Source organism: Ranitomeya variabilis, chromosome 4, assembly GCF_051348905.1.
Source record: "Ranitomeya variabilis isolate aRanVar5 chromosome 4, aRanVar5.hap1, whole genome shotgun sequence".
Lineage (NCBI taxonomy): Eukaryota > Metazoa > Chordata > Amphibia > Anura > Dendrobatidae > Ranitomeya > Ranitomeya variabilis.
In genome coordinates, this window is record NC_135235.1 from 359,673,764 (window position 1) to 359,690,848 (window position 17,085).

Here is a 17,085-nt window from a genome sequence, read left to right on the forward strand (position 1 = left end):
CGGCTGGCTTGCGGCCTTGCTCCTTTTTTTCATGTGGACCTTTTGCTGCCTATCTGAGTTCCAGCACCATTAGCTGGTTCTTTGGAAGTCAATCTTGAATAGGTCTCCCTGGGTTACAGTACCGTCAGCTGGTTCCAGGCAGAGCCTTTGGCTTAGGTGCCTCCTTCTTGGTATCTGAGTTCCACCAACGTCTGGTGGTCCTTGGTAGTGCTTTCTGGCACGGGTACCTCCTGCTTAGTAACCGGGTTCCAGTACCGTCAGCTGGTCCTCGGTAGTTCCATTGGCTCTTGTACCTTGTGCTACCCATCCGGGTTCCAGTACCATCAGCTGGTTCTCGGCAGTTCCTCAGCCTTCTTGTACCTTCTGCTACATTTCCAAGTTCAAGCTTTTTGAAATGGTTTTTAGTAATCACTCTGGATCTCCCTGACGATGACCCTAAAAACGACGACCCTGAAGACCACCACATAGAAGACGATGATCCCTGAGATGATGACACCGGAGATGACAACCCCGGAGACCGACGACCCTGAAGACCACGCTGAATAAAACAACGACCCCGGAGAGGATGATGAAGGGGAAAGTGTGGGAGAAGTAAAAAACAAGGTGAAGAGCATGGAAGTAGTGAAAAATAAATATCTGCCAAAATATAAAAAAGCTTAACATAGTCAATATCTTTGTAACGCCGAACGTCTTAAAAATAAAATTAATTCCTACTATTCCATTTGATTAGGCTAAGCCTCTATGCCTTTAATGTCTCCTCCACCTCCCCCAATACATTCTACATTATTCTTAGTTGTTTTCCTTCATGTAGAATTAACCTACAAGGAAAGAAAGGGTTTATTTGAATTCCGATATTTGTGTCCCATTGACTTGCATTGGTTTCCGGTATCGGAATCGGCGATACCCAATATTTTTTGGATATCGGCCGATCCAATCCAATCCCGATATTTCCCAATATCAGAAGGTATCGCTCAACACTATTCTGAGGACTATAACTTTTTTCATTGATGACGCTGTATGGCGGCTCATTTTTTGAGGGACAAGATGATGTTTTCAGCGGTACCATGATTATTTATATCTGTCTTTTTGATCGCGTGTTATTCCACTTTTTCTTTGGCGGTATGATAGTAAAGATTTGATCTCAGTGTTCCAGGGGTTAATGTGCCAGGAGCGGTCCATGACTGCTCCTGGCACATTGTGCCGGATGTCAGCTGCGATAGTCAGCTGACACCCAGCCGCGCTCCCCCCGTGAGCATGGCTGATCTCGCTAGACGTACTATTCCGTCCATGGGAAGTAGGGCCCATCCCACATGGACGGAATAGTATGTCCAATGGTAGAAAGGGGTTAAAAATTGTGCTGCTGTAAAGTAGACATGTGGGAAATGTTATTTATTATTTATTTTTGGGACATAACTCTGTGATTTAAGGGCATAAAAAAGTTTTAAATTTGTGAAATTTTCTAAAATGTTGCTAAATTTCTGATATGCTCAGAAATTAACACAAGTTATATTGAACAAAGTTTACCACTATCGTGAAGTAAAATATGTCACGAAAAAATATTCTCAGAATCACTGGGTTGCGTTGAAGAGTACAGAGTTATAACCACATAAATTGACACTGGTCAGAATGGTAAAAGTTGGCCTGGTCACAAAAGTGAAAACAGGCTCTGGCGCAAAGAGTTTAAAAAAGTGAAGCTTTATACTAAAATGGATACAAACATTTTTATTGAATGATTTCATACATCCTATTGTAAATAACTAAACAATTCTTACTCTCCAATGCCAATATATTGTATATTTCGACTTTACAGATTGCCTAGGTATTTCTTAATGCCTGAGTTAAAATGTGAAGTGGAGACATCCTAACCCAGAATTTCTTATCTATATCATTATGCAAAGGAAAAATTAATGTCTTTCATACAGTCTTTGTAAATCCTTTCAAACTCCTCTTCTTGAGCAGGAGTAAAATGATTCTTATGATCTCCAGCAATACCTGCAGAAGGAAAAAAAAATACTTTGTTATTATTTTTATTTGCTGGTATTGATTTGAACTTTCTGCTGCTTTGCATAAGAAGCCTGCCTAGGGCAATAATGTGGGGATTTAGAAACACTAAGGAGTTGAGCTGACAGGACAATAAGAGAAAGATTATTTGGGGTCCTGTTCTTTGCATATTGACCTCTGAATGTCTAGCGACAGTGACTGTTATACATAAGCTGTTGGTCGGCATTCGGTCTCAACAAAGTTAGCATTTTAGTTCTTTTACAACCCCTTGGTTATATGGTGATAACAGATAACTGATCTATTCCAATGTTTCTAAAAAATGTCATTTTGAGAGAGTAGAAAACATAATGTGCATTAATCATGCCATTTACAGATATTAAGGAAGAAAACATGAACAAAATTGTTAAAATTGTAGGGACACATCTCTTGTTCTCTGAACTCTTGTTCTTCATTTAGATCTATTGCCACAGGTGTATTAAATCTATCCTCTGGCCATGCAGTCTGCCTTTTCTGACATTTCCGAAGAAGATTGGATTGAACTAAATAGATCACCGAAATCATGGATCATCATGGAGCACTGTAACAGGACGACACGGTACAAGTGGTCAGTTTGTGAAATTTGTTTGTTTCTTGATTCTTAAAAATTAACTGAGTGGTATTATTTGAAATTGAAAGTGTTTAGAGACCACAGCAACAACATAACAGACCAGTTAAAGTTGCAGAATGGGGTTGCCGATTGCTGGTTGCTCGAAGTGAGGATATGGCCAAAGTTGTGCTATCAGAAATTAGAAAAGTGCCAGACATCATCTCATTACAGCCCTTATGAGTGACTACAAGACTGAACAGACTGCTAGAAAATATTGCTTTCTGTGGTGCCTGAGTATAGTACACGGACACATTGTGCTGTCAGCACTAATTACTCAGTTGTTTTTGCATAGTAAGGAATCATTTTGATAGGGAATGCACTTTTCTCTAGTTCTCTCAGCTGACTTATTTTAATAACTAGTTAGGAAAAATTAAAGTGAACCCTCAGATGCCACCTTGGAGCGAGTAACGTTCATCTCGAAACTTATTTCCTCGTTTAGGTGAAATTTACTCTTAAATACATTATAAGATGCTATTATGTTCTTATCTTCAAATATATTCTTATTATATGCCTTACCTTTTCTGTGAAATGCTCCATGTTCTTTGTTGAAAATCGCATTAGGCACTGCAGAATAGTTGGACATTGGGTTGTTTTTCATTGCTTGAAAAGAAGAATGTTCTACTACTGAGTCTATGGCTGCGTCATCCAGTTCTTTTCCAAGGAATTTAATTATTTTAATAACATTGCTCCTCAAATCCTAGAGCAAAATGCAAATGTTAATAAGCAAGTTTTAATAATAAAGAACAAATTAACTAAACTCAGATTCATATACTTAACCTACATGAATATTAAGGTAAAAAAATAAATATATATACAGTGGGGAAAAAATACCATATTTTGTGGATTATAAGAAGCATCAGTTAATAAGACCCACAACAAATTTTGGAGAGGAAAATAGGAAAAAATTTTTTTAATAAAATGGTGCAGGCTATAATCTGCTTTTGCAGTAGCTTACCTGGGAGGCAGCGGTGCTGGAGACGGATCTCAGGTGGAAGAGTTGCTTCTGGCAGGGGCAGGAAATGCTGCCGACTCCAGGTTTGTAATGTGGGGTGTTCGGCAGCAGCATAAGTTGAGCCATGGCTGCGTGCCCCAGGCTTGTTGAACGAGGTGTTCAGTGGTGTGGGGGCTCCACTGAGATTTGGTGACAACCCGGAGCCCCGCATTTTTCATACTTTCTAATGCAATGTACTCCGGTAAAATGGCCTCCAAAAGGTGGAGATGTGCAATTGAGATCTTGGGAGATTTAATCTTGGTGCCGAGATCCCAATTTTCTCATGTGTCACCTCCGGCGGCAGTCTTCCCGGAGTCCACCACATAGAAGAGTATGTAAAGTGAGGGGCTCCGAGCTTTCACAAAATGTCGGCGAAACCTGTTGTGAATTTGCTTTTTGCTCCCTCTAGTGGTTACTAGTTTTTTGACTCTGGTTTTTTCTGTCATTCCTTTTATCCGCACCTGGGTCGTTAGTTAGGGGTGTTGCTATATAAGCTCCCCGGACCTTCAGTTCAATGCCTGGCAACGTAGTTATCAGAGCTAGTCTGCTGTGCTCTTGTCTACTGATCCTGGTTCCAGTTATATCAGCTAAGTCTGCCTTTTGCTTTTTGCTATTTGTTTTGGTTTTGTATTTTTGTCCAGCTTGTTCCAAATCTGTATCCTGACCTTTGCTGGAAGCTCTAGGGGGCTGGTGTTCTCCCCCCGGACCGTTAGACGGTTCGGGGGTTCTTGAATTTCCAGTGTGGATTTTGATAGGGTTTTTGTTGACCATATAAGTTACCTTTCTTTATTCTGCTATCAGTAAGCGGGCCTCTCTGTGCTAAACCTGGTTCATTTCTGTGTTTGTCATTTCCTCTTACCTCACCGTTATTATTTGTGGGGGGCTTCTATCCAGCTTTGGGGTCCCCTTCTCTGGAGGCAAGAAAGGTCTTTTGTTTTCCTCTACTAGGGGTAGCTAGATTCTCCGGCTGGAGCGTGTCATCTAGAATCAACGTAGGAATGATCCCCGGCTACTTCTAGTGTTGGCGTTAGGAGTAGATATATGGTCAACCCAGTTACCACTGCCCTATGAGCTGGATTTTTGTATTCTGCAGACTTCCACGTACCTCTGAGACCCTCGCCACTGGGGTCATAACAGTTTGCCAGGCCAGTATTAAATGTTTAATGCATTGCAGAAGAGGGATTATAAGAAAGAAGATTCTGAGTTTTTTTTTTTTTTTTCTTCTTCCCCTTTACCTCAGAGTGGCTATGCTTGCTGCAGACATGAATGTCCAGACCTTGATTACAAGTGTGGACCAGCTGGCTACTCGTGTGCAGGGCATACAAGACTATGTTATCAGAAATCCTAGGTCAGAACCTAAAATACCGATTCCTGAACTGTTTTCCGGAGACAGGTTTAAGTTTAGGAATTTCATGAATAATTGTAAATTGTTTTTGTCCCTGAGACCCTGTTCATCTGGAGACTCTGCTCAGCAAGTAAAAATTGTTATTTCGTTCTTACGGGGCGACCCTCAGGATTGGGCTTTTTCGCTGGCGCCAGGAGATCCGGCATTGGCTGATATTGATGCGTTTTTTCTGGCGCTCGGTTTACTTTATGAGGAACCCAATCTTGAGATTCAGGCAGAAAAGGCCTTGCTGGCTATGTCTCAGGGGCAGGACGAGGCTGAAGTGTATTGCCAAAAATTTCGGAAATGGTCCGTGCTGACACATTGGAACGAGTGTGCACTGGCCGCTAATTTTAGAAATGGCCTTTCTGAAGCCATTAAGAATGTTATGGTGGGTTTTCCCATTCCCACAGGTCTGAATGATACTATGGCACTGGCTATTCAAATTGACCGGCGGTTGCGGGAGCGCAAAACCGCAAATTCCCTCATGGTGTTGTCTGAACAGACACCTAATTCGGTGCAATGTGATAGAAAAACCGCAAATTCCCTCATGGTGTTGTCTGAACAGACACCTGATTTAATGCAATGTGATAGAATCCTGACTAGAAATGAGCGGAAAATTCATAGACGCCGGAATGGCTTGTGCTACTACTGTGGTGATTCTACACATGTTATCTCAGCATGCTCTGAACGTATAGCTAAGGTTGTTAGTCCTGTCACCGTTGGTAATTTGCAACCTAAATTTATTCTGTCTGTAACTTTGATTTGCTCACTGTCGTCTTATCCTGTCATGGCGTTTGTGGATTCAGGTGCTGCCCTGAGTCTTATGGATCTGTCATTTGCTAAGCACTGTGGTTTTACTCTTGAACCATTAGAAAATCCTATTCCTCTTAGGGGTATTGATGCTACGCCATTGGCAGCAAATAAACCGCAGTATTGGACACAGGTTACCATGTGCACGACTCCTGAACACCGCGAGGTGATACGTTTCCTGGTTTTACATAAAATGCATGATTTGGTTGTTTTAGGGCTGCCATGGTTACAGACCCATAATCCAGTCCTGGACTGGAAGGCTATGTCAGTCTCAAGTTGGGGCTGTCGGGGTATTCATGGGGATTCCCTGCCTGTGTCTATTGCTTCTTCTACGCCTTCGGAAGTTCCGGAGTATTTGTCTGATTATCAGGATGTCTTCAGTGAGTCTGAGTCCAGTGCACTGCCTCCTCATAGGGACTGTGACTGTGCTATAGATTTGATCCCAGGCAGTAAATTTCCTAAGGGTAGACTGTTTAATCTGTCGGTACCTGAACATACCGCTATGCGTTCATATATCAAGGAGTCTCTGGAGAAAGGACATATTCGTCCGTCTTCTTCCCCTCTTGGTGCGGGATTCTTTTTTGTGGCAAAAAGGACGGATCTTTGAGACCTTGTATTGATTATCGGCTTTTAAATAAGATCACTGTCAAATTTCAGTATCCTTTACCGCTGTTGTCTGACTTGTTTGCCCGGATTAAAGGTGCCAAGTGGTTCACCAAGATAGACCTTCGTGGTGCGTACAACCTTGTGCGCATTAAGCAAGGTGATGAATGGAAAACCGCATTCAATACGCCCGAAGGTCATTTTGAGTACTTGGTGATGCCTTTTGGGCTCTCCAATGCGCCTTCAGTTTTTCAGTCCTTTATGCATGACATTTTCCGGAAGTATCTGGATAAATTTTTGATTGTTTATCTGGATGATATTTTGGTTTTTTCTGATAATTGGGATTCGCATGTGGAGCAGGTCAGGTTGGTCTTTAAAATTTTGCGTTAAAATTCTTTGTTTGTCAAGGGCTCAAAGTGTCTCTTTGGTGTACAGAAGGTTCCCTTTTTGGGGTTCATTTTTTCCCCTTCTGCTGTGGAGATGGACCCAGTCAAGGTCCGAGCTATTCTTGATTGGACTCAGCCCTCGTCAGTTAAGAGTCTTCAGAAGTTCTTGGGTTTCGCTAACTTCTACCGTCGTTTTATCGCTAATTTTTCTAGCATTGTGAAACCTTTGACGGATATGACCAAGAAGGGCTCCGATGTAGCTAACTGGGCTCCTGCTGCCGTGGAGGCTTTCCAGGAGTTGAAACGCCGGTTTACTTCGGCGCCTGTTTTATGCCAGCCCGATGTCTCACTTCCCTTTCAGGTTGAGGTGGATGCTTCAGAGATTGGAGCAGGGGCCGTTTTGTCGCAGAGAGGCCCTGGTTGCTCTGTTATGAAACCTTGTGCCTTTTTCTCTAGGAAGTTTTCGCCTGCCGAGCGAAATTATGATGTGGGCAATCGGGAGTTGTTGGCCATGAAATGGGCATTTGAGGAGTGGCGTCATTGGCTCGAGGGTGCTAAGCATCGTGTGGTGGTCTTGACTGATCACAAAAATCTGATGTATCTCGAGTCTGCTAAACGCCTTAATCCGAGACAGGCCCGCTGGTCATTGTTTTTCTCCCGCTTTGATTTTGTTGTCTCGTATTTACCAGGTTCAAAGAATGTGAAGGCCGATGCTCTTTCTAGGAGCTTTGTGCCTGATGCTCCTGGAGTCGCTGATCCTGTTGGTATTCTTAAAGATGGAGTTATCTTGTCAGCTATTTCTCCGGATCTGCGACGTGTGTTGCAGAGATTTCAGGCTGATAGGCCTGAGTCTTGTCCACCTGACAGACTGTTTGTCCCGGATAAGTGGACCAGCAGAGTCATTTCCGAGGTTCATTCCTCGGTGTTGGCAGGTCACCCGGGAATTTTTGGCACCAGAGATCTGGTGGCCAGGTCCTTTTGGTGGCCTTCCTTGTCAAGGGATGTGCGGTCATTTGTGCAGTCCTGTGGGACTTGTGCTCGAGCTAAGCCTTGCTGTTCTCGTGCCAGCGGTTTGCTCTAGCCCTTGCCTGTCCCGAAGAGACCTTGGACACATATCTCCATGGATTTCATTTCTGATCTTCCGCTATCTCAGGGCATGTCCGTTATCTGGGTGATATGTGATCGCTTCTCAAAGATGGTCCATTTGGTTCCTTTGCCTAAGCTGCCTTCCTCTTCCGATCTGGTTCCTGTGTTTTTCCAGAACGTGGTTCGTTTGCACGGCATCCCTGAGAATATTGTGTCAGACAGAGGATCCCAGTTCGTTTCCAGGTTCTGGCGATCCTTTTGTAGTAGGATGGGCATTGATTTGTCGTTTTCGTCTGCTTTCCATCCTCAGACTAATGGACAGACGGAGTGAACCAATCAGACTTTGGAGGCTTATTTGAGGTGTTTTGTCTCTGCTGATCAGGACGATTGGGTGACATTCTTGCCGTTGGCTGAGTTTGCCCTTAATAATCGGGCTAGTTCCGCCACCTTGGTTTCGCCTTTTTTCTGCAACTCTGGTTTCCATCCTCGCTTTTCTTCGGGTCATGTGGAGCCTTCTGACTGTCCTGGGGTAGATTCTGTGGTGGATAGGTTGCAGCGGATCTGGAATCATGTGGTGGACAACTTGAAGTTGTCACAGGAGAGGGCTCAGCGCTTTGCCAACCGCCGCCGCGGTGTGGGTCCCCGACTACGTGTTGGGGATTTGGTATGGCTTTCTTCCCGCTTTGTTCCTATGAAGGTCTCCTCTCCCAAATTTAAACCTCGTTTTATTGGGCCTTACAAGATATTGGAAATCCTTAATCCTGTATCTTTTCGTCTGGATCTTCCTGTGTCGTTTGCTATTCACAATGTATTTCATAGGTCCTTGTTGCGGCGGTACATTGTGCCTGTAGTTCCTTCTGCTGAGCCTCCTGCTCCGGTGTTGGTTGAGGGCGAGTTGGAGTACGTGGTGGAGAAGATCTTGGATTCTCGCCTCTCCAGGCGGAGGCTTCAGTACCTGGTCAAGTGGAAGGGCTATGGTCAGGAGGATAATTCCTGGGTGGTCGCCTCTGATGTTCATGCGGCCGATTATTTCGTGCCTTTCATGCCGCTCATCCTGATCGCCCTGGTGGTCGTGGTGAGGGTTCGGTGACCCCTCACTAAGGGGGGGGTACTGTTGTGAATTTGCTTTTTGCTCCCTCTAGTGGTTACTAGTTTTTTGACTCTGGTTTTTTCTGTCATTCCTTTTATCCGCACCTGGGTCGTTAGTTAGGGGTGTTGCTATATAAGCTCCCCGGACCTTCAGTTCAATGCCTGGCAACGTAGTTATCAGAGCTAGTCTGCTGTGCTCTTGTCTACTGATCCTGGTTCCAGTTATATCAGCTAAGTCTGCCTTTTGCTTTTTGCTATTTGTTTTGGTTTTGTATTTTTGTCCAGCTTGTTCCAAATCTGTATCCTGACCTTTGCTGGAAGCTCTAGGGGGCTGGTGTTCTCCCCCCGGACCGTTAGACGGTTCGGGGGTTCTTGAATTTCCAGTGTGGATTTTGATAGGGTTTTTGTTGACCATATAAGTTACCTTTCTTTATTCTGCTATCAGTAAGCGGGCCTCTCTGTGCTAAACCTGGTTCATTTCTGTGTTTGTCATTTCCTCTTACCTCACCGTTATTATTTGTGGGGGGCTTCTATCCAGCTTTGGGGTCCCCTTCTCTGGAGGCAAGAAAGGTCTTTTGTTTTCCTCTACTAGGGGTAGCTAGATTCTCCGGCTGGAGCGTGTCATCTAGAATCAACGTAGGAATGATCCCCGGCTACTTCTAGTGTTGGCGTTAGGAGTAGATATATGGTCAACCCAGTTACCACTGCCCTATGAGCTGGATTTTTGTATTCTGCAGACTTCCACGTACCTCTGAGACCCTCGCCACTGGGGTCATAACAGAAACCCCCTCACCGCAGAACACCTCATCACACCAGCCTGAAACCCACAGTCATCGCCTGACTCCTGCCTTAACCGCTGACAATAGCTTCCGACAACAGAGACCCTAGGACCACGCTCCACAGCATCCAGGGTAAGCGACACTGCAGCTTCAATTCAAATTATAAGATGCACCCGCATTTTCCCAAAAAATTTGTGTGAAAAAAGTTTGTCTTATAATCTGAAAAAACATGGTATTTAATAAACTGCTGGTTTTGCAAGTTTTCCCACCTAAAAAGAATGGAGAGGTCTCTAATTTTTATCGCAGGTACAGTTCAACTGTGAGAGACAGAATATAAAAATAAAAGTCAGAAAATTTCATTGTATTATTTTTAAACAATTAAATTGCATTTTATTTCAAGAAAAAAGTATTTGATCACCTACCAAACAGAAAGAAATCTGAGTCTCCCAGACGTGTAAAGGTACCTTCACACTAAGCGACGCTGCAGCGATACAGACAACGATGCCGATCACTGTTTAGTCGTTGTGTGGTCGCTGGAGAGCTGTCACACAGACGGCTCTCCAGCGACCAACGATGCTGAAGTCCCCTGGTAACCAGGGTAAACATCGGGTTACTAAGCGCAGGGCCGCGCTTAGTAACCTGATGTTTACCCTGGTTACCATTGTAAAAGTAAAAAAAAAAACACATACTCACATTCCGGTGCCCGGCGTCCGCTTCCCTGCACTCCTCCTGCATCCTGTGTCAGCGCCGAACATCTCCGGCATCTCCCACAGAGCACAGCGGTGACGTCACCGCTCTGCTTTACGGCCGGCACTTACACAGGATGCAGGAGGAGTGCAGGGAAGCGGACGCCGGGCACCGGAATGTGAGTATGTGTTTTTTTTTTTTACATTTACAATGGTAACCAGGGTAAACATCGGGTTACTAAGCGCGGCCCTGCGCTTAGTAACCCGATGTTTACCCTGGTTACCAGTGAAGACATCGCTGGATCGGTGTCACACACACCGATTCAGCGATGTCAGCGGGAGATCCAGCGACAAAATAAAGTTTTGGACTTTCAGCAATGACCAGCGATCTCACAGCGGGATCCTGATCACTGCTGCCTGTCAAACACAACGATATCGCTATCCAGGAAGCTGCAATGTCATGGATCGCTATCGTTATCGTTGTAAAGTCGCTTAGTGTGAAGGTACCTTTAGTTTTTCTTTAAGAAGCCCTCCTACTGTGCACTCATTAGCTGTATTAATTCTACCTATTTGAACTCGTTACCTGTATAAACAACACCTGTCCACACAATCAATCACACTCCAACCTCATCACCAAGACCACGACCAAATAGCTGTCTAAGGACCAGGGACAAAATTGTAGACATGCACAAAGCTTGGATGGACCACTGGACAATTGGCAACCAGCTTTATGAGAAGGCAACAACTGTTGGTACAATTATTAGAAAATGAAAGAAACACAAGATGACTGTCAATCTTCCTCGGTCGGCTCCATGCAAGATCTCACTTCGTGGGGTACGGATTATTCTGAGAAAGGTCAAGAATCAGGCCAGAAGTACATGGGAGGACCTAGTCAATAATTTGAAGGGAAATAGGACCACAGTCTCAAACATTACCATTAGTAACAAGTTTGCAGAAACATTGGGCGATCCTTAGAACAGAGCCCACTTTAAGATGTATTATTCCAGATCGACCACTGCTGACGGCCAGGCGAGGGAGGAACCTCAAAGACATTCTAGTTAGGAGCCACTATGTGGCTAATTCCCCTAATATTTTTGGTGCTCCAAGACAGAGATGGGGCTGTTACCCTTGTGGATCCTGTTTGGCGTGCCGCAACATAGATCGGGCTACATCCTTTACTACATCGGATGGACGTAGGGACTACCGGATTGTTCACTACATATCTTGTAGCACCACATTTGTGGTGTACTACGCTGTTTGTCCCTGTAATCTCATCTACATGGGGCTTACCTCACGTGAACTAAGAACTAGAACAAGGGAACATGTGAGAGATATCATGGCGGCAAAAACCTGTACTGATCCCTCTGCTCTTAAGACTATCCCTCGACACTTCAGGCTGCGCCACAACTGTGACCCCACTGGATTACGGGTTAGGGGTATTGATAAAGTGCAAATGGGCACACGTGGGGGCAATTCCAAACGTTTTCTGGCGCAGCTTGAATGTCGATGGATAGTCTCTCTGAATACAATGTCTCCTCATGGTTTGAATGAGAAGTTGTCGTTTACTCCATTTCTGTAGCTTTAAAATTGGCTATTACATCTGCTTCCTCTCTCTGTATAGTATGTTTTATGTGTGCATATTTTATTTTTAACTAATTTTATATTTTTTCTTTGATACTAGTGCCTTGCTTTATGGGGTTGCTTCTGCCTCCCTATATTTAATCTATTAAGCACAAGGTGGAAATATTTATCTGGAATGTACTTATGCTATGGAGACGGTGAAGACATTACTTTGCTGGATCGATATATGGGAACTAGTGGAATATACACTATATTCATCTCTCTCCATTTGTTGTGAGGAATGTGGAAATATTGGGACTCAAGAGCAGATTCTTATATCCAGCAGTATATGGACATTCTAAGCTCCCCGCTACTTATCAACAGTATCATCAGCATAGCAGGCGCTTTCTTCTTCTTTCTTTTTCCTTATTGGTTTTTATGTGGTTTAATTGTTGTGTGCGCCCATTTTTCTATTTATGCATACTGTACTAAATATTGTTTACCTGACATGTATGTACTCTATCTTCATCTTACAGCGCATACGGTCGCTTGGATACCGTTATGCGTCTGTGCGCCGCCAGACGCGCATGCGCTGTGGTGTCCTGGGCGCGCCGGCGTCTCCGAAGTCGTCCTGAAGGCTTCGGTGCGGGCCAGTGACGTCACAGGAAGTTTTCCTTTGACCCGCATCGGAAGCCGGACGTACGGACGAGCGATGCGGCGGCCCCGGTCCCACTCCACATGCGCTCGCAGGTGCAGCGCTTAACAAGTCCTATAAATAATAGAATCATGTCAGGTAGATCCACATTGCCTCTTGAAGAAGCCCGCAACGCGAAACGCGCGTCGGGGCATGCTGTATGCACAGTGATTGCACTATCACCTTCTGATATGGGTAAGTTCGGTTTTTAACCGATGCTGTCCTGTATAAATGCACTTTAGCACGAGCACTTTGTCTGGGGGACGGTATGAGTAGTACTCTCCTTACCTGTACATGGCCGGGTATTTATATAGATGTAGGTTTCTATACCACATGTGCAATATATTTCTTATTGTTTAAAACTTGTTTTTTCGGCCCATTGTTATGGGTACAGGGCTAATACGCCTGTGATGTAACCCCCTTCTGACCCATTTCTCAGTGGTGTTTTTTGCAGCCATTGTGCATACTATTTATTGCTCTTATATCCCCTTCCGGACACTCGTCCATAAAAATTCATATATATACAGATTGGGCTTGTATGTCTTTTGTTTTGTACTTGATGTTTATGTTGAACTCAATAAAATTTATATTTAATCGGACTTAGAGTGGCCCTGTGTAGTTTTGAGTCTTGAGCTCCTTTTTTCTATATAAGTATTATGTTCCCTCTGGGAGTGACTCTTATTGCGTAATGCAGTTTTAGATGTTATAAGGATATCCGCTATGTCAGTCCTTGTTAATTACCATTAGTAACAGACTACGCTTTGTGACAGGGTCACTGGCGCCATATGTGAGGGGAGAAATACTGTATGTTGCAAAGTTTATTATCTTGCGTGATGTGAAAGCCATAAGTTATCCTCCATCATGATATGCACTGCGAGTAGTGTGAGCGATACCTTCCGATATTCAAAAGTATCGGTATTGGATTGGATCGGCCGATATCCAAAAAATATCGGATATCGCCGATACCGATACCTGATACCAATACAAGTCAATGGGACACAAATATCGGAAGGTATCCTGGATGGTTCCCAGGGTCTGAAGGATAGGAAACTCTCCTTCAGGCCCTGGGATCCATATTCATGTAAAAAATAAAGAATAAAAATAAAAAATATGGATATACTAACCCTCGGACAGGCCCTGCACCTTAGCGGTGCAACCGGCAGCCTCCGTTCCTAAGAATGCAGTGAGTGAAGGACCTTTGATGACGTCGCGGTCACCTGAGCGGTCACATGAGCGGTCACGCGACCAATCACAAGGCCATGACGTCATTGCAGGTCCTGTACACTCACTGCATTCTTAGGAACGGAGGCTGCCGGTTGCACCGCTAAGGTCCAGGGTCCGCCGGAGGGGTGAGTATATCCATATTTTTTACTTTTATTCTTTATTTTTTACATGAATATGGATCCCAGGGCCTGAAGGAGAGTTTCCTCTACTCCAGACCCTGGTAACCATACACTGGGATCTTCCGATTCCGATTTCCAATATCACAAAAATATCGGAACTCGGTATCGGAATTCCGATACCGCAAATATCGGCCGATACCCGATACTTGCGGTATCGGAATGCTCAACACTAACTGCGAGTAAATCAATTATTGCCAGGGACTGACTTTCATGGTGAGCAGGTCAGAGATAGGTGGGACGTCTACTCACCATATATCCACCTCAAGGGTGTGGTTGGAGGGAATTAAATGTCCAGCCAGTGTTTTTTTCTGTCCGTGTTGGTTTGGAGAAAGCAGGCCTCCAAGCTGAAGCTCCAGTGAGAGCTGCCATGCATGGTTGTCCCAAAAGATGGGGGCCATAATGTGAATGGCCTTTGTACTGACTTTTTATTTTTGTTTGTGTCAAACGCTGTGTTTTTGTTACTATTTTGGGCTTTATGGTTTATGAAGTAATAAACCACCCAGAGATTTTAACCTAAGGTGTTCCTGTGTTTACCTCAGGGAGCAGCTAAGTGATCCAACCTCCCACAGCTGTAATGGCTTAAAATCCTCCAGCGTATGTAAGATCTCCCTACTCATGCCAGCACATGTCCAGGTCCTTTTGAAGTTTGTCAATGACAATCTGGATGATACAGAGAAGGCATGGAAAAGGTCATGTGGTCACATGAGATCAAAATAGAACTTTTTGGTATCAACTCCACTAGCCGTGTTTGGAGGAAGGAGAAGAAGAAGTAAACCCCCCAAAACACCATCCCAACTGTGAAGCATAATGGGGGAAACATCATACTTTGGGATGCTTTTCTGCAAAGGGTACATGATGACTGCACCATATTGAAGGGAGGATAGATGGGGTCATGTTTCGCAAGATTTTGGCCAACAAACTCATTGTCTTCATAAGAGCATTGAAGATGTGTTGTGGCTGGGTCTTCCAGCTTGACAATGGCAACACACAGCCAGGGCAAGTAAGGAGTGGCTCCATAGGAAGCATTTCAAGGTCCTGGAGTGGCCTAGCCAGTCTCCAGACCTTAACCCAATTGAAAATTTTTGGAGGGAGCGAAAACTTAATGTTGCTCAGTGATAGCCCCAAAACCGTAAAGATCTGTAGAAGATCTGTGAGAAGTCCAAAAATCACTGCTGCAGTGTGTGCAAACTTGGTCAAGAACTACAGAAAATGTCTGACCTCTGTAATTGCAAAGTTTTATGTTATGTACCACATACTAAGTTCTGTTTTTCTATTGTAGCAATTTAGTTCATGCAATAAAATGCAAATTAATTATTTACAAATCATACAATGTGATTTTCTCGATTTTTTTTTTAAGATTTCATCTCTCAAAATTAAAGTGAACCTATGATAAAAATTAAAAACCTCTCCATTCTTTGTAGGTGAGAAAACTTGCCAATTTGGCAGTGTATAAGATACTTATTTTCCCCACTGTATAAAGTACAGACCAAAAGTTTGGACACACCTTCTCATTTAAAGATTTTTCTGTATTTTCATGACTATGAAAACTGTACATTCTCACTGAAGGCATCAAAACTATGAATTAACACATGTGGAATTATATACTTAACAAAAAAGTGTGAAACTGAAATTATGTGTTATATTCTAGGTTCTTCAAAGTAGCCACCTTTTGCTTTGATGACTGCTTTGCACACTCTTGGCATTCTCTTGATGAGCTTCAAGAGCTAGTCACCGGGAATGGTCTTCCAACAATCTTGAAGGAGTTCCCAGAGATGCTAAGCACTTGTTGGCCCTTTAGCCTTCACTCTGCGGTCCAGCTCACCCCAAACCATCTCAATTCGGTTTATGTCTGGCGTAGCACCCCATCACTCTCCTTCTTGGTCAAATAGCCCTTACACAGCCTGGAGGTGTGTTTGAGGTCATTGTCCTGCTGAAAAATAAATGATGGTCCGACTGAACGCAAACCGGATGGAATAGCATGCCGCGGCAAGATGCTGTGGTAGCCATGCTGGTTCAGTATGCCTTCAATTTTGAATAGATCACCAACAGTGTAACCAGCAAAGCACCCCCACACCATCACACCTCCTCCTCTATGCTTCAAGGTGGGAACCAGGCATGTAGAGTCCATCCGTTTACCTTTTCTGTGTGGCACAAAGACATGGTGGTTGGAACCAAAGATCTCAAATTTGGACTCATCAGACCAAAGCACAGATTTTCACTGGTCTAATGTCCATTCCTTGTGTTCTTTAGCCCAAACAAGCCTCTTCTTTTAGTTGTTGCCTGTCCTTAGCAGTGGTTTCCTAGCAGCTATTTTACCATGAAGGCCTGCTGCACAAAGTCTCTTATTAACAGTTGTTGTAGAGATGTGTCTGCTGCTAGAACTCTGTGTGGCATTGACCTGGTCTCTAATCTGAGCTGCTGTTAACCTGCGATTCCTGAGGCTGGTGACTAGGATAAACTTATCCTCAGAAGCAGAGGTGACTCTTGGTCCTCCCTTCCTGGGGCGGTCCTCATGTGAGCCAGTTTCTTTGTAGTGCTTGATGGTTTTTGCCACTGCACTTGGGGACACTTTCAAAGTTTTCCCAATTTCTCAGACTGACTGACCTTCATTTCTTAAAGTAATGATGGCCACTCGTTTTTCTTTACTTAGCTGTTTTTTTCTTGCCATAATATAAATTCTAACAGTCTATTCAGCAGGACTATCAGCTGTGTATCCACCAGACTTCTGCACAACACAACTGATGGTCCCAACACCATTTATAAGGCAAGAAATCCCACTTATTAAACCTGACAGGGCACACCTGTGAAGTGAAAACTAGTCCGGGTGAATACCTCTTGAAGCTCATCAAGAGAATGCCAAGAGTGTGCAAAGCAGTCATCAAAGAAAAAGGTGGCTACTTTGAAGAAACTAGAATATAACACATAATTTCAGTTGTTTCACACTTTTTTGTTAAGTATATAATT

The 17,085-nt window shown here is 43.9% G+C and overlaps 1 protein-coding gene across 2 annotated transcripts in view; it reads right to left on the reverse strand.

Annotated features, from left to right (window-relative positions):
* Window positions 1–1,706: 1,706 nt before the first annotated feature.
* Window positions 1,707–17,085, reverse strand: part of LOC143764771 (3-beta-hydroxysteroid sulfotransferase-like) — a 321,966-nt gene continuing 306,587 nt past the window's right edge. For both annotated transcript variants that reach the window (XM_077250717.1, XM_077250718.1), the window contains exons 7-8: window positions 3,164–3,344; window positions 1,707–1,992 (exon numbers count right to left, since the gene is read on the reverse strand). In XM_077250717.1, the coding sequence (XP_077106832.1) occupies window positions 1,889–1,992; window positions 3,164–3,344 (285 nt within the window). In that variant the 3' untranslated portion in view covers window positions 1,707–1,888. The remainder of the gene's footprint in view (window positions 1,993–3,163; window positions 3,345–17,085) is intronic.